The sequence below is a fragment of the Chenopodium album genome, chromosome 7, assembly GCF_948465745.1.
Source record: "Chenopodium album chromosome 7, dcCheAlbu1.1, whole genome shotgun sequence".
In the NCBI taxonomy this organism is placed as follows: Eukaryota; Viridiplantae; Streptophyta; class Magnoliopsida; order Caryophyllales; family Amaranthaceae; genus Chenopodium; species Chenopodium album.
Genome location: NC_137840.1, coordinates 13,852,065 through 13,870,621, shown reverse-complemented (window position 1 = coordinate 13,870,621; position 18,557 = coordinate 13,852,065). Strand labels below are relative to the sequence as shown.

Sequence of the window (18,557 nt, the reverse complement as noted above, 5' to 3'; positions counted from 1 at the left end):
CCCTCGCACTGCTTGATTGATCAAATTCCCGATAAATTAGCAAGTTTATCGTGAATGAATGTGGAACTTGAATCCCTAGAACTTTGATATTGAATTCTATTGTTAGCTTTGATTGTGTTGATATGCTAGTTTAGACCAACCCTACTGTTTAAGATTTCGGAATAGCTTAATTAAAGACTTTAGCTTATACCTCATTCCCTTGGGTTCGACCCGGACTTACCCGTATACTTAAGGTTAGGTTTGGTTATAAATTTGGTTTTGATCGGGTATACTTAGAATTCAACGACCTAGGTTTTTCTCGCGTCAAAAATGGCGTCATTGCTGGGGAATGGCATGGTTATTTTCTATTGTTGATTGAGTCTATTCCACTTTATTTAAAAAATACAAAAAAATTTTCTTTCTTTTAGGCTACATTTGTAGCCGTGCTATTGATATTTTCCTTTGAGATTTGTATACGTAGAGCACGAGATCAAAATTTAGTGCCATTTGATCCGGAAATTGAGAGGACCATAACAAGGATAAGGGTTGCTAATTATTCCTCAAGCTCAAGTCCCTCAGGAGAGGAAATCCATCAAGAATAATAAGAAGAATGAGAAAGCATAAGTGCTAATCCGAGAGTAGCATTAAAGGAGTAGGAAACTCCGGGAGCTTATAAATTTGAAAGCGGAATTGCTCCTCCCACGACACTGGTAAATGGCTTTGAGATAAGACCGGCGATGATTACTTTGATAGAGAGGCGTCAATATAGTGGAGCCAAGCATAAGAGTCCCCTCAACCATCTTAAGGAGTTTGAGAAGTATTGCAATACCGTCAAAGTGGATGGGGTTACTCAAGAGTTCATTCAACTTATACTTTTCTCTTTATCTCTTATTGGACGTGCTCTAGAGTGGTTGGACAAAGAGGTGAAGCCAAACTCATTGAGAACATGGGATGAAGTGACTAAGGAGTTTCTATCTTGGTTCTACCCACAAAAGAAGACAGCCGAAGCAAGAGATCTCATTCAAAGCTTCAAGTAGAAGAGCAATGAAAGTCTTTATGAGGCATGGGAGAGGTATAAGGAATACCAAAGAAAGTGCCCACACCATAGGATTCCCACCTATCAAATCATCCAAATCTTCTATGGAGGTCTAATCCCTCAAGAAAAGTCTTGCTTAGATGCCGGTGCGGAGGCCCTATCATGAACAAAACGGAGGATGAGGTGGCGGACCTAATTAAAGATGTGGTAAGGTATCACGTGGATTGGCAAGAAGGTGAGAGAGAGTTGACAAGCAAAAGTGGTTCTGCGGTGTATTCAATCGACCATCTCAATTCCATCAACAATTTGTCCTCACAAACCTCAAACTTGGGGAAGGAGATGGCCTCAATTAAAGCAAAGCTTGAGAGTTCTTCATTACAAGCACCTATTCTTCCCTCCCACAATAAGGGGAGGGGTACATCTTCTAAATCTACTCCTCCTTCTGCTTCAAATAATATGTCAAATGGATGTTTGTTTTATGATGTATGTGGGTCATATGAACATGATGCTTCTAATTGTCCACATGCATTTGATAATTGTGACGATGTTGATAATAATGATTTTAAACAAGTGAACTTTGTTTCAAACAATAACAATGGACAAAGATTTGATAGACCAAGGAATTTTGTGAATAGGAATTCTCACCAACAAGGGAACTTTGATAATTATACTTGATGGTTATAGGAACCAAGGAAATCAAATGTTTCGAGGTAACTATAACGATCAAGGTTATAATAATCAAAGTCAAAGTCAAGGGTATGGAAATTAAAGCCAAAACCAAGGATATAGTAACCATTACCAAAACAATGGCCAAAATCAAAATCGGGGTAATTGGAGCAACCAAAACCGGGGAAATTTTCAAAACAACAATCAAAGGGGACCCCCGCCCAGATTTGCTCCAAGAACTCAAGGTAATGGTGACAAGTCCTATGCTCAACCTTCATCTTCTAGGACTACCTTGGAAGAAATCATTGAGAACGAAACTAAGATTTTAAACACTTACATGTTGGTGAGTGACAAGAAGTTCAATGAGATGATAACACACAACAAGATGCGTAAAACACAAATCACCCAATTAACAAACACCTTCAAGGAGAGTGTGAATGCTAGCCCTTATTCTTTACCCTCTCAAGGAGTTGATCCTTAGAAAACCGTGTATTCTATCACCACAAGGAGTGGTAAAGTTCTTGAAAAGAGAGTTTCTAGGAAGAGCTAGGAGGGTGAGAAGGTGAGTGATTCAAGTGAGGAGAAAGAGCTTGATGTGTTAAAGAAGGTGAGCAAAGAAGCCAAAGATGACGAGAAAATTGATGAAAAATTGTGTGAGGATGTGATTAAACCCAAACTTCCATATCCCAAAAAGTTTTTGACAAACATGATTGATGAAAAACTTGGGAGATTTCTTGATCTAATATGCTTAGGGAAGTGCATTTTTCAATCCCTTTCACCGAAGCTATGACACAAATGCCAATGTATTCTAAGATCCTTAAGGAAATCTTGAGTGGCAAGAGAGAGTGTAATGAGATTGACTCGGTAAAGGTTGGGGAGTGTTGTAGTGCTTTGATTCACAGTGATTTACCCAAAAATATGAAAGATCCGGGTAATTATTCAATCCCTTGCAAGATAAATGGAAAATTGTGGCAAAATACTCTTTGTGATCTTGGTGCTAGTGTTAGCATAATGCCTTATTCAGTTTTTAGGAAGCTTAAGCTAGGTGAGCTTCTTCTAACCAACATGACCTTACAATCAGCCAACCAATCTATTAAGTTTCCTAAGGGAAGGGTTGAGGATGTCCCCCTCAAGATAGGTGAGTTTACAATTCCGGTTGACTTCATCGTGCTTAAGATAGCGGAAGATGACAACATACCTATCATCTTAGGGAGACCATTCTTAGCTACTTTGGGAGATTTGATTGATGTGAAAGGTGGCCTTATTACTTTACGGGTTGGTGACAATAAGGATAGTTTTGATCTTAAGTCGATGCATGAATCTTTGACTTTTATGAAGGTAATTATGTGTATCAATTCACCGCGTTCCAATGATAATGTATGCATATTTGTGTCTTCAACTGACGATGTTCTTGAAGTTTTTAATGATGTGCCTTCAAGTGTTGAAAGCAAGAAGGTTTATGAAGATAACATGAAGCCCTCAAAGGTTGTGGATAAGGAGGTAATTGATATACCTTCATGGTTTGAGATCTACCCGAGAGAGAACGAGGTTGATTCCAAATGTGTTGATGGTGAGAAACCGTTCACTACAAGGAGCAAGGACCAAGAAGGCAAAGAAGAAAAAGAGATATTTTATGAAGAAGAAAATGAAGTTGAAGCAAAACAAACTTGAATCGGAATTTTCCTCCAACAATGAAGTGAAGTTACTTAGGAATGACAAGAAATTTTTTTCCTCTACCGCTTTGGACAAAGTGGTGTCCTTTAAGCCTCTGTGATTTGGAGGAAGGGTCGAACTTAGGACCTTAAAAAAGCACTACCCGGGAGGCAACCCGGTTTTCTAACCTTTTCTTTTAATTCTATCTTTCTTAGTTTTCTTTCAAATTGCTTTTCTTTATTTCACTTGTTTTGTGTTTGGATTAATAGGTTGAATTCATGGGAATCGGACCCCTCAAACGAACATGAGCATAATGGGAAGGAGTTTCATGATAGTTGATGAGAGTATGCTTGATTTTATTGAATTTTGAGTTAAAAGGGTAAGGTACTCAAAGAGGTAAGATTTTAAAAAATTGTGCTTAAATGTGAAGGGAAGTTGTGCTTGGTAGGTTCATTATGGTGCTCTCATTAATTTGGGATATTGAACCCATTGCCAAGGCATTTAGAAACTGATGTGTTTAGTGGGTTCAATAATCTCGGGATGATAAAGATGCATAGAGCCCATAGTTGAACGCGCCAAGAGAAGAAACAAGCAAAGAAGAGAGACACCAGGGGCGCGGGTGCGCATTTGTATGGCCCGGGCGCGCACCCCTACTGCGCGGCCGCGCAGGTACTCAGCCGCGAGCATTTCTTCTTCTTTATCCTTTCTTCCCCTCATTTCCCTCTTATCCTCACCCTCGTCCGCATCATATCTCCTCTCCTCAACGAAACCCTAACCCTCCAAACATCAATTCGTTTACTCCAATCCTCATAATTCTTCACAAAAACACCAAATTCCTACTCAAATTTCATCAATTTAACCACATGTCATACTACTTTTCTCCATTTCATCTTCTTCTTTCTCTTTCCTCCATTGAAGAGCAATTTGGGGATTTTTGTTTCGGTGGATTTTGGAGCTTGAAACTTGATCAAATTTGCTTCTTGTATGGTATAATTATCTTCTCTACCTTTATTTTACATTATTACATCAATTTGTAGCAAGAATTTGATTATGCATGGATAGAGTTTTCCGAATGCTCTCTCTTTGTAAACTCAATTCCGTAAGTTTCACTCACATTTGGCGGGGGTGGCACCACCTTACGGGAACTAGAGCCACATGCTCGTTTAGGACGTCGGAGGGGAGCCATCTACAAAAACAAGCCAAGACAATATTTCAAAGGCATGAAAAATATGGAGCTCACAACAAGTTGCATAACTAAAATGGATGAATCTACAACCAATTATTGAAGTAGAAAGGATAAATTGGCAAATAACAAGTATGTAAGCACATTCAAACCAAATTTAGCAAGGATTCATAAGCCATTTGAGAATAAAGAGTGAGCAACAACATTCTTACAAGCATCCATAACCATTTCAAAGAGGGTGAAGACTAACAATGGTGGTAACAAAATTGTAATACAATCAAGCAAAACCATAGCATCACAAGTTCATATATACATTAATAGTCATCAGGAATACAAAATTTGGGGACATGAAATAGGCAAAGTAGAAACACCATAAAAGCATACACTATAACATTCAAATCCAACAATACAATACAAGGTGTGAAATATATCATGAAAATCAAATGAAATAGAGAATTCATACCTCAAATGAGTGTTTAATTCAAATGAAATGGAGTAGAAAGCACAACTACTAGCAAACAATCCCAAACTTGCAAGTTCCAAAACCCCAATCAATAATACCCAAATACCAACTTTTGGAGAGAGAAAATCAAGTACAAATCATAAAATTAAGTATTTGAAGTGATTATAAACCAAGGAAAATGAACAATGATGATTTTATGATGAAATATAGAAGCAAAAATAGGGAAAATTCTTGAACACTACAATGAAAAATGAAGCAAAATGAAAGAAGAGAGAGAGAAAAGAGAGGGGTGCGTTTAAGAGGGGAGCACAACAGACCAGTGCGCCCGCGCCATGGGTCTCTGCGCCCACGCCACCCCCTTGCACACTCGCGCAACTCTGGGATTGCAATTTTGGTGCAACACCCATGATGATGATAAACACGAACATATATAGTCAATTTCTAAACCCCTTGACAATGGGTTCAACATCCATCATTCATGGACCCACTATCTTGCACCCACCAAAGTTCAATTCTTACTCAAAAACTTCCAATAAGCACAAGAAAATACTTCATCTTCAAAATTTGTTACCAAGATTGGTGGCAAACTAACCTCCATCATATGAAAAATACCTAAAATCATAACAAACAAAGAAAATTGGTTAGTCCATAAGCATAAAAAAGAAATATAAAATCAAAAGAAAAATGAAAAGAAGGTTAGAAAGTTGGGTTGCCTCTCGAGAAGCGCTTGTTTAATGTCATTAGCTTGACGTTCTCCACCCTTTCTCAAATGGATCATAAGGAATCATTCTATGAACAAGGCCAACAAAAAGACCATCCAAATACTTCTTGATCTGATGACCATTGACTTTGAAAGGAGATGATTAATCCATTGAAGAAATTTTCACAACTCCATTAGGAAAAACTTCTTGCACCATGTAAGGACCACTCCATCTAGAAATGAGTTTTCCGGGGTACAACTTCATCTTGGAAATTGTAGAGGAGGACCTTGTCACCCACACAAAACTCCTTTTTCTCGATAAGCTTGTCAGGAGATTCCTTAGAATGCGCCTTGTAAGTGCTAGCACAATCATATGCCTCAAGTCTAAGATCCTCTAATTCATTAAGATCTAGCCACCTTTGCTCTCCCGCACTTGCTAAATCAAAATTGATCTTCTTGATCGCCTAAAGAGCACGCTGTTCAAGTTCCACTAGAAGATGGCAAGATTTTCCATAAACAAGACGATATGGAGTGGTGCCGATAGGAGTCTTAAAAGTCGTTCGATATGCCCATAAGGCATCATCAAGCTTGTCTGCCCAATCTTTTCTATTTCTAGCAATTGTCTTCTCAAGAATTAACTTGATTTGACACCTCAACTTGACCACTTGTTTGAGGATGATAAGGAAGGCCAAAATGTTGATGAACCCCATGCTTTTTCAACATCTTTCGAAAAGAATTGTGTACAAAATGTGAGCCATTGTCACTAATTACCGCCTTAGGAACACCGAATCTTGGGAAAATGATCTTTTTGAACAATTTCATCACCACCTTTTGATCATTTGTTAGTGAGGCAATGACCTAAACCCACTTCGACACATAATCCAACGTCACATTAATGTATTGGTTCCCATAAGAAGAAGGAAATGGTCCCATGAAATCAATTCCCCACACATCAAATACTTCCAACTCAATGATAGGTTGTTGAGGCATTACATTGCGCTTTGAGATGTTCCCGGTACGTTGACAACCCCATGTATCCTTGAAGAGATGATGCCACCACAAACCACTTTGAAAAATCTTAGTGGCGGTTTTAGAAACATCCATATGACCACCACTAAGATCCGAGTGGCACATCTTCAAAACACTTGGCACCTCCTCATTTGGAACACAACGCCTTAGCAAGCCATCAACTCCTCGTTTGTACAAGATGGAGTCATCCCACAAATAGTTATTAGCCTCTCTCTTGAGCTTCTTTCTTTGATTCTTGGAGAATAAAGGCGGAAACTCCCCACATGCAAAAGGAGTCATCAAGCATCCCATCCTCAATTGGAGAACCATCATCTTGGGTTTGGGAATCTTCAAGGCGAGAAAGATGGTCTACCACAACATTTTTCGCTCCTTTTTTTTTATCTCTAACCTCTATATCAAAAGTTTGAAGCTCGTGAACTCAACGGAAAAACCTTTGCTTGGATTCCTTTTTGGCAAAGAGGTATTTGAGAGCCGCATAATCCGTAAAGATAATGGTCTTAGAACCCATCAAGTAAAAACGGAACTTTTCAAAAAGCATGCACAATTGCCAAAAATTCCTTTTTCGTTGTTGTGTAGTTTCTTTGAGCTCCATTAAGATTTTTTAACATGTAGTAGATGACATGGAGCTTCTTATCCACCCTTTGACCTAGAACTCCCCAAATGGTCGTGTCACTAGCATCGCACATTAATTCAAAAGGCAAATCCCATTTTTGGGCTTGGACAATGGAAGTAGAGATCATAGCATTTTTCAACTTGTTAAAAGCTTTTAAGCATCTATCATCAAACACAAATACGACATCTTTCTGAAGAAGATCATTTACAGGTTTTGCAATAATATAGAAATCCTTGATAAATCCTCTATAGAACCCGACATGCCCTAAGAAAGATCTCACTCCTTTCACATTAACCGGAGGTGGAAGCTTTTCAATCACTTCAATCTTTGACATGTCCACCTTATGCCTTTGTGAGAGATTTTGTGACCAGGGACAATGCCTTCCTCAACCATGAGATGACATTTCTCCCAATTCAAAACCAAATTCACCTTCTCACATCAAGCCAAATATTCCTCAATATTCTCAAGGCAAGCTTCAAATGAAATACCACCTACCGAAAAATCATCCATGAACACCTCTATTCCTCTTCCAACATATCTCCAAATTGTTGGGTTTCGATGAGTCTGACTCACCGCGGAAATAAAACCCGAGCCCAAGAACAAACTCACAATTAATATAACAAAATGCATAAACAACAAGAATAGAGAAAAGACTAAATTACCCTTATTGCGTGTTTCGCACACCCGGACGGAGCTCTTACTTGAGAAAAGCCGAGCCTCACAAATGGCAAGGACCTCCAACGAAATTCCACCCACAACTCGACCAGACCGGTCCAATACTTGGAGGTTAGCCAAGTTCGACCAACACTAGTACATAATCAACCTTAAGTAACACCCAAAAATTGTTACATAAAGTGGTAAAAGTGTAATTATATACAATAAGTAACACTTTAGTGGATGATACATCTGTCCATCTTACCTAAGGTCTTGTATAACACTTTAGATAACGTATGGTAACACTTTTAAAAGGAGGCATACTCAGTCAATTCCCCAGATAAACAAAATTTATTTATCTGGGGGTATAATTGTCTTTTCAAGTACCAGTGGAGAGGTATATGCGTCTTTTCATATACTAGTTGAGGGGTACATGTGTAATTTCCTCACCAAACAGTAAAAGCAAAAGGCAAACAGTAATTGGACAGCTCACCAAAAGTACTGGATAAATGACCCTGTTTTTTCAATATATTTACAAAAATGCCATCAGATTAACAAAAATTCATTTACCTGGAAAATTAACTTGTATTTTCCCTTTTAAAAGTTTTATATAAACCCTATTATGTAACACTTTTAATATTATTAGTATCATTTTTGAAGTTTTACTTTTTATTTCTTATGTAACACTTACTTATCTTTAGTAACATTTTTCAATTATATAGTAACACTTTGTCTGACATGTGTATCACTTTTGCGAACTAATGTAACACCATGTTGATTATTAGGTAACATTTTCAATTGTCTTTTGACATATAGTATCACTATATTCGACATTATGTATCACTTTTTCAAATTAATGTAGCACCTTGATAATTAACTGGTAACATTATTATTATTATTATTATTATTATTATTATTATTATTATTATTATTATTATTATTATTATTATTATTATTGTTATTGACAGGATAAAGTCGTATCTTTTAATCAAAAGAATTACCTAAGTCCTCTAACTAAAGTAGATAGGGAAGTAGGGTCGAATCCATAGGGAAACAAGTTTTTCTATTTCTAATTAATTTATATAATCTAAATTAATAAGTAACCAAATTATTGTGAAGGGAATTATACTAAGGAGAATAAAATTAGAGAAAAATCAATTAATAAAAGCCTAGGGTATAGGTTCACACTACTACAAAATATGGAAAAAGGACCCCTAATAAAAGACCCGTCATCTTAATAATAGGCCTGTTTAATGTAGGAGATCCAATATTAGTGATAACGGGTCTCTTAAGTGTAATAGGTCCCACCAATTTAATTAGAGAAGAGATATGAAACCCGTTGTGAAACCTAATGGGTCTCTAAAATACAGTAGGACCCACTAATTTTGGGATGGAAAAAACAATAGAAATCTAGGAGACCCCATGTACGTGAGACTGAACGGGTTTCTTACCTTCCTAATTCTTTGATATCATACCTTATCACTCATGCCTTTATTTCCTCCACTCATATTATCCTATAGGATAGTTGAACCTTTATCTCTTTCCTTCTCTTTTTGATTTTGTTTTTAGTTATCAACGCCCCTTTCATTCTAAAGCCCATTTATTGATATTATCTCTTTCATTCTATCTCTTTCCTCCACTCATAGTTATTGTAATTAGCAACAAAAAAAAGATATTATCAATAAATGGTGACAGAAGAAGATCCAATTAAACAAGCAGTAATTGAGAGGAGAGAGAGATTGAGAGCTCTTAAAACAGCTTAAGAGCCTTTCAAAACCCGAAACAACTCCAAGGATGGAGATGCCGGTAACAACGAAAACAGGTTATCATTCTATTTGTACTCTCGAATTTTTCTTTAAATTGATTATAATCCTTTTGTTGGATCTATTGAAAGATTATTTGATTGGGTAATTTGCACCCTAATAATTTATATCCGAAGTTTTTTGAGTAAAGGTCCAAAGATCCGTGAAAGGGACGAAAATGAGGGCAAAAGTAGATTTTTCGGCTTACCAAATGACTATTCGAGATCTACTAATGTTTCACCACCGATTCAAGTATTATTGGTTTTTTTTTAAAAAAAAAATTAATTGCTAAATTGTTTAATTCATTAAAAGTCATATCTTTTTTTTTTGTTGTTGTTAATTGCAATTGTTTTGTTTGAGTAAAATTTTAGATTTGGCTTTTAATTGTTGGTGTTATGATCTTTATCTGTTTTTTTTTTTTTTTTTTTTTTTTAATGTTTTTAGTTTGAATGTTAACTTAGATTATTGCTCTTCATTTTACTAAATCTTGACTTGTTTATTGGCTCTTAATTTAGCATGATATATTTTAATTGTTCCTAATATTGTTATATTATTGGGCATAATTATTCCTAATAATATTTATATCATTGGAAAGATTATGCTATTGATAATTATAGAAGAAGTACGGAGTACAAGATGGAAGGAATGCGGAGTACAAGATACACTATTAATGTATGCATGGTCGTATGGAGTATATACTTGTAAATTATTCAATAAGCTACCACTTGTAAATTCTAGTAATTATTTTGTAAATTTCAATAATTAATATATGTCGGTTTGTTTAATTACATGTTCAAAGTTTGCATTTTCAGTATTCCGCCAATTCAATAAAATAATGAAATTCAAATTTCAAAATAGTACGTATAATAAAAAAAATCACGAGAATTTTTTTTAAAAAAAAAAAAGAAGAAGAAAGAGACCAATTAGGTAGCATATGGGGTTTGTTTGATACCCACTAAAAAGACCTTTTATGTTAAATAACGGGTATTTTATCCTTCTAAGTAATTTTTCAAAGTACTAGTCTGACAAAGCTGAATTCTTAATTAACGGGTCTGTTATGTTTTTAAAAACAGACCCCTCCAAAGAGGCAGTTTGTTTATCTGACAGACCCCTTAGCTAGAGACCCGTTGCATGGCGGTTTGTAAAGCATTTTTCAACGGGTCTCTTTGCTGCTTTTTGTAGTAGTGTCACCAATAAACAATATTCCAGGGTAAAACATAATAGTCAATCACCAATGCAATAATTAATCAGATCATAAAGGGATTTCGCTACGTATTACAATCAAAGAATTAATCTACCGATATTAAATCGCATCTCTCGAATCTTGACTTAACCATTTATAAATAAACTTGCCTATTGAAACTAAGCCTAAATATAAATTCTCATCTCTCAAATCTCGAATTAATATTGCTAAACTCATACAAATTAATTCTGCGCAAATCTAATTGCGTAGCATTAAAACAATCAATAGGAAATTAATCAAGCATTAACAATCAACAATAATAAATTACCCCTTCATATTATTTATGGATCCTCACAAATGTAATACCCCGTATTTTCATACGTATTTTCTAATTAATTAATTAGGAATTATTTTATAAAAAGGGTATTTTAGTACATTTATTATTTGAAGCCAAAATGATATTTGAATTTTGGCGCCAATAGTATTTCGAAATCTAATTATTATTTTGGATAAGATTTATTATCCATTAATCTTATTTTTAAAACCGGATTATTTATATATTTCGGATATTTTAATTAAAGAAAAATTATATTAAATGGCCGAAAATTCCCATTTATTTATCTAGGAAATTCGGATTTTCTATGTATAGAAAATATGATTTTCTTAGTTAATTATTGGTGAATAATTGGTATTTAATTAATTAGTTATTTAATTAATTATTATATATTATTTACACAATTATTTTTATTCCTTAAACCGAGCAAAAATCTTCCTAAATAATATTAAGGGAATCCGAAAATTTGAGCTATGGAAAGCTCAAGATTTCTGGCCCTCTTGTATTATTTTGGGGGAAATTATTTTGGTAAATTGTATTTTTAATTATCTCCCAAAATCTCTTATTTTCCTTAATTTTATCTTTCCATATTCTTAATATTTGATCATCATATTTTCTTGACTTTTATTCCTCTTGATTATTCCCCAAGTAATTCAAATTTCCATATTATTTTTCATGACTATACATCTTCCATATTTTTATTATGCACAATCACCTTAATATCAAAACCTTCCATATTTCTTTCATTCACTTCTCCAAGTAATTCCATAAACCCTACTTGCCATAATTCTTCTCACATTCTCTTGCCATAATTCTTGCATGAGCTAGACTATAAATACCCCTCCATACCTCTCACATTCTTCACACCAATTCTCTACCTTTCTTCTCCTAGCCTCTTTTTACACAAATAATCCCGTTTATCTTTGAAGCCAATTCTCGGGAATGTTTGGTCAGTTTGTGGGGTATTGACGTTTCACAGAAGATTGTTCCTCTTGAAAAATCCTTGAGGTTAGGCTCAAAAATCACCCAATTTAGAGTTATATCAAAGGAGTTACAACCTCTACAAGTTCTGCCTATTCTTTCCAAAGAAAATCCAATTCTTCTTTATTCCTTGGTTTCTTATCTTTCCTTCTTCTATTCTCTTATTTTTTTATTTTTTTATTTATTTATTTATTATTATTATTATTATTATTATTATTATTATTATTATTATTATTATTATTATTATTATTATTATTATTATTATTATTATTATTATTATTATTATTATTATTATTATTATTATTATTATTATTATTATTATTATTATTATTATCTCAAAAACAAAAATTCATACAACCTACAATAAATTAGTGGGAAGCCGAGATACAATCTGGGCCCCCACTCCTGTAGCTATAGCAAAGCCTACCCTAGTAAAAATATGAGCTGCAGCACGTGCTCCAATGTCTTGCGTTGTTGAGAACCTCTGAATTTGCTTAAACAATGCAACAACCTCCTTGTCTAATTCACCAAACGAAGAAAAGGAGAAGGGAATGAACCCATAGCCAATCGCCTGACAACGAGCCTCATACTTAACCCGTTTTCGATGAGCTGCATCAGCCACAACCCGTCCAGGAATAAAGTCGGATAGCCCTGACTGTGTCAAAGGAGAAGATCATGTCAAATCACATTTTTATGAGTAGTTTTAATTACATAAAATCAGATTTTTAATGATGTTTATGAGAAATTAATTTAAAAGGTTCATGTACATATAGTTGGGGGTATTTAATTATTTGTTAACCTTATGTTGATTAAGGTTATATTTATTTGTAGGGTGTGTTCGATCAAGATTCTTGAGGTTCTTTGGGTGTGTTTGTAATACCCCATATTTTAAAGCCTATTTAATTAATTTTAATCATATTTATTAGATTTAAATATGTTTTAATTTGGGTTTAATTTATTTCCCTTATTAGATTTTCACCTTTATTTATTCAAATTATATTATACACTTTATTTTAAGGTGTGTTCCCTAAGATATTTTGAGTTATTTATTTATAAATAGTTTCTAATTAAACTTTTGTGATTTCAAAGTGATTTATTAAGCAAATTATATTTTGCTAAACATTATTTATAAAGTTATTATTTTAAGACTTTAAAGTGATAAAAATTTCTATGAGTTTAAACCCTTTTCTAAACCATGACCATAGTTATTGGGCCAATGACTTACCATCATTTTTCTCTAGCCCATAAGAATGCTTTGAAGTCCATTTTATTACATAACCCAAATCAGATTTTTGTAGCCACAAAATTAAAGGAAAAAGAAAATAGAGACCCATCCATCTTCCCCAATCAAGAACATCAACGTATGATGCTTATACTCCATAACTATGGAAGATTCTTTCAATTTACCTCCCCTAGTCTATTAATCTAATGGTAAAAATATTTTCTTACACTTGGAGTTCATCCACTCCATCCCCATTATCAAGTTCTTCTCAACCATTAGATGCACCACCCAAATCAACCAATCAACATTGAATCTTAATTTTATTTCTTCACCACTTTCACCTATAAATAGAGCAAGAAACCAAGCTAATTTTATCTCAATTTTAATTGTAAGAATACCCACAAAATTTCAGCAATTAAACCCAATTATAAACCTCAAAAATTTCCCCTTTCTCTCTCCTTTGCGCCTCCTTGGCCGCGCACCACCACCACCAGGACCCGCACCCCAACGTCGCCGCCCCTGGCCGACGCCGGCTGCCCAGCCACCGTCGGACCACCTCCTTGCACCCACCTCTTTATTTCCTCCTTTGTTCTTTTGTCTCCCTCCAAACCAAAACCAAAGTTTGGTCTTTGGTGTTTTGTAAAAACCAAAACTAAAATCCTTAAAATCCCACCAATATAAATTAATGTTAAATACATGTTGACCCCTTAAGAGTAAGTGATCCCAATCCTTATACTTATGTTACTTTTATTGGTTTAAATTATGTACTTTCATATTTATAATAAGTTGTTATTATTGTTGTTGTTGTTGTTGTTGTTGTTGTTGTTGTTGTTGTTGTTGTTGTTGTTCTTATTATTATTATTATTATTATTATTATTATTATTATTATTATTATTATTATTATTATTATTATTATTATTATTATTATTATTATTATTATTATCTAACAATGATAAAGTTTAAAGATTAGTTTACAAAAACAAATATTAATTTTATAAAAGGGTTGAAGCAAATTTTCATGCACAATTAGTTTGAGTCAATATTTTATATCTTGTGTTCAAAGAGTATTGATTAGGATTACTGGTTTATTGAAGGGAAGTGTCAATTTCGTTGTTAGAGGTTTCATATGATTGTATGAAAGATTAAGGTACGTATTCGTGGCTAGATCTTTAACTATGTGATTTTATATGCAAATGTGTTTTATGTTTTAAATGATGAATTATGTTTGAATGTTGAACAATGATTTATAAATGTTTATAATCTAAATTCTATAAGCTTGTTTCAATAAAACGATTGTTTGATATTAAATATTTAAATGCTTTATAAGCTTGGTTGTAAACTTACTTGGTTTACTCAATTGTTTAAAAAGAAAATGTTATTATTTTAATCATCTCATACTTGGGAATCGGAAGATTGATTTATCAAAGGTGTTTATTGGATTTTTCTTGACTCCCACTATGCGGATATAAATGATAAGACTATGAGCTTTGTATGATCTAGTATTTCCTTGAGTATAGACTATGTAAATGAGTTACTAGCTTAAGGGGTGTGCACACTTAGGTTGGGAAAATGGTTTACGAAAATGTTGATCTTCCATTTCTATTGGAATCTACTTTTGGAAAGTTGTTGATTATGGAATGTTTCTAAATATGAAATTTCTATTTATGAAAGGTTTGAATAATGATCGATTACTTACAAAATGCGAAATCTTACGAAAGCGTGTTTAATTAAATAAATTGATGATTTACGTATCTAGCATTGTTATGTACTTAGCATTTTTACTAACGCGTATTTCTCTTTTGTTTTTGGCTTGGCCCTACTTATCACTTATGATAAGTAGATAGGTGACGATGATGAGTCGACGTGATCGAAATGTTGCATTGGGAACAAAGGGCGATAATCACTTAATCTAGATTTATTGGTTAACAATTTGCATGAAGAGTTCTCGTGTAGTTCAGTTTTGAAAACTATTATTATTTAATAAAAGTTAAGTATGTATTTTTCCGCTGCAAACATTTATATTTTGAAAAGCTTTACGTAATCACGTGGCAGTAATGCTCCTAAGTTACTCTCTTAATTCAGGTTTTATAATGATTATTATTATAGAGTGATTTGGGGGTGTTACAGTGTTTTGCTAAGCAAGTATCAAGGTATGTTAGGTGGCTAGATACCTTGAAAGTGATTGGCTTGAATATGCATGTTTGAATAATTTTACGATGATTGAATTAAATTAATTGAATTGAATTATGATTTATGATTTATGAAATAAAAGTATGTTTAAATAATTGGTTTTAATAATTAAATTTGAGTATTGATCTTATAGCCTTATTTGAATAATTAAAATTATTATTCATGTTTGAAAATCTTTGATTTTGAAAACATTTGGAATTTAATAAAAATGAGTTTGAATTATTATTAAAAGTTGGAATTATTGGATTTAAAGAGGATTTATTGAATTATTATTAGAACTAAAGCTTTATAAGCATGATAGTAATCCCCCTATGCGGATTTGGTTTATTTGATAAGACTTTGGACTTTGTATGGCCTAGTCTTTCCTCAAGAACAGCCTTGTAACATAAGGAGACTAGTTTGGGGGGTGTGCACACTTGGGTGAGGAATTGGTTTTAAAGGAATTGGATTTTAATGAGGAATTGGTTTATTAAATTTGACTATTGATTATTATTATTATTATTATTGAAATTGGTTTTGGAATTATGATTTGGAAGTATTGGTTTAATTATTGGAATGGATGGAATTGATTTCAAAAGCATGTTTGCTAATAAATTGGGTTTACATTATCTTGCACTTAGCGTACTTAGCATATTTTGTTGACCCGTATTTCTTATTTTGTTTTGGTTCGCCCTGTTTACCGTAATGGTAAGCAACGTTGACTAATTTCAGGTGGAGTCAATGATTGAGCATTTGGAGTCCCGGGAATGGTTTCACCTTGATCAGGAAATGTTGGTCTTTATGTTTATTTTGAGTACTCATAACTATAGTTACTATTTATGGTTTATTATTAATAAAAGAAGAGTATTCAAGTTTTCTGTTGCAAAGTATTGGTTTTGTTTAGTAAGTTTTGAGTAGCCTTGCGTAATCACGCGGCGATAATACGCTCAAGTCTATCTCTATGGTATAATTATACGTATTATGCTAGTATTTCTGTAGAGGGGGATTTGGAGGTGTTACAACAAACCTTGGAAAGAGCAAAGTTATAAAGATGAAACAAGAGAGAAGTTTTAAGCTAGAAACTAAGTAGAGAGAGAAAATCTAAGAAAAGAGATAATTATGTCAAAACAACTAAAAACGTATTTATACAAAGCCTCCAAAAATCCTAATTAGAAACTAAGTAAAAATCGTTGGAAACGATCCCCCAAGACACGTGCCCGATCAGGCGAAGCACCGCTGTAGGCGTCGTTGAAGTGCGCCTACGTTAAGCATGTGAATATGCTTGACACTCATAGGAAGTGGGACACTACTACAAAATTGGCCAAAGAGACCCGTCCAAATTGGCCAAAGAGACTGCCTTAGAGGCGGTCTCTAGCTAAGCGGTCTCTTTGGCAAAGAGAATGCTTTATTAGAAGCGGTCTCTAGAATGAAAAAAACTAAAACCGCTTATTTAACTAAACGGGTTTCTTGAGCGTCATTTAAAGTAAAAAAAAAATTAATTTATCAATGTAGCTTACTGATTTATATATATATATATATATATATATATATATATATATATATATATATATATATATATATATATATATATCAAATTCGGAGTACAAGTAATTCATAAATTTCATATATACCTCAAAATTACAAACATAATACAAATATTAATGAAATACTATACAAAAAAAAACTATGTAACTGATAACTTCAACTCTTCAAGCTTCAAAGATCTTCAAATATAATTTTTTTACTTCAAACTTGAAACTTGTATATCTTTAACTACACCCACAAATACAAACACGTAAAAAATTAAAAAAAAAATAGAAATTAACATGCAGAACAATAAATCAAAACAATTATATAGAATTTTAAATTAAAAAGAAAAATAATTTAACAAAAATTAAAAATAAAAGAAGAAATTAAACTTTATGAAAAACCGAAAAAAAAAAGAATTTTAATACTTATAACTAATGAAATAAGAGATCTAAAATAAAATTTGTGTAAAATGATAACTAAACAGAAAATCAAAGCAAAGAATCCCCACTTGGTACTCACAATTCGCAACCCTAATTCAAAGAACCCTAAGACCAAAAAAAAAATTAAAAAAGAAATAAGACTAAAAAATTAAAGAAATCCCATAATCAACTAAAGATGTAAAATCTAGCAGCAAAATGTAAACAAATATCATAATAAAATTTCGATTAAATGACGAAATTGAGAAAATAAAAAGGAAGATGTTAGTTAATTTTTATAGATCTTGAAATTAGCATGAAAATTCAACAACTCTAAGAAGATCGAAAAAAAAGGATGAACCAACCTTCTCCGTGGCCTTGCATGGTCTGATCGGTTTAACAGAAGAAATCGAGTATTTCGAACAAAGTCACACTGAAGCAAATTGATTATTTTCGAACAAAAGAAAACCGAATATAAGCTAAGAGATTGATATGAGTTTTTGAACCAAAATCAAACTAAATCGAACAAATTCAAACCAAATTATAGTAGAAATAAGGGGATAATCAAATGAAATTAGAGAAAAATCATCCAAAAAAAAAAAAAAAACTCTGCAAATTTAGAGAAGAAAAAATAGAGGAAAGAAGAAGGGAGGAGAGAGAGGGAGAAAAGGAGGAAGGGAGGAGAGAGAAGATATGGAGGCGCATAAAAGAATAAAAGAGAGAGGTGAAGCCGTGAAGCATTTAGGGTTTCATTTTTTTATTTTATAAATAACGGAGACCTTTTAAGTGGTAAAATAGGTCTCTCCAAAAAAAAAATCTTTTTTAAAAAAATAAGAGAGACTGGGTTTCTTAAACCACGGGTCTCTAACTATTTTTATCGAAAAAAAATTATTTTAAAAAAAACGCAAGAGACCGGTTGTAGACACCTAAAAATGTCTCCCCAA

At 33.4% G+C, this 18,557-nt stretch overlaps 1 protein-coding gene and 1 non-coding gene across 2 annotated transcripts; one reads left to right on the top strand and one right to left on the bottom strand.

The window, feature by feature from the left end:
* Positions 1-984: 984 nt before the first annotated feature.
* On the bottom strand, positions 985-1,090 carry LOC145641089 (small nucleolar RNA R71). Its single transcript, XR_014115157.1, has one exon. It is a non-coding gene; the product is annotated as a small nucleolar RNA R71 (small nucleolar RNA).
* Positions 1,091-2,467: 1,377 nt separating this feature from the next.
* LOC145640025 (uncharacterized) lies at positions 2,468-3,673 on the top strand. Its single transcript, XM_081691337.1, has 2 exons — positions 2,468-3,201; positions 3,604-3,673. Exons 1-2 carry the CDS (start codon positions 2,468-2,470, stop codon positions 3,671-3,673), a joined length of 804 nt encoding a protein of 267 aa, XP_081547463.1.
* Positions 3,674-18,557: the final 14,884 nt, after the last annotated feature.

Excerpts from the sequence above, each read along its gene's own strand:
- LOC145640025 (XM_081691337.1), top strand. The coding sequence starts at position 2,468 with ATGACACAAATGCCAATGTATTCTAAGATCCTTAAGGAAATCTTGAGT. Across the intron at positions 3,202-3,603 it reads GTAATTGATATACCTTCATG|GTTGAATTCATGGGAATCGG; the intron begins GTTTGAGATCTA and ends TTGGATTAATAG.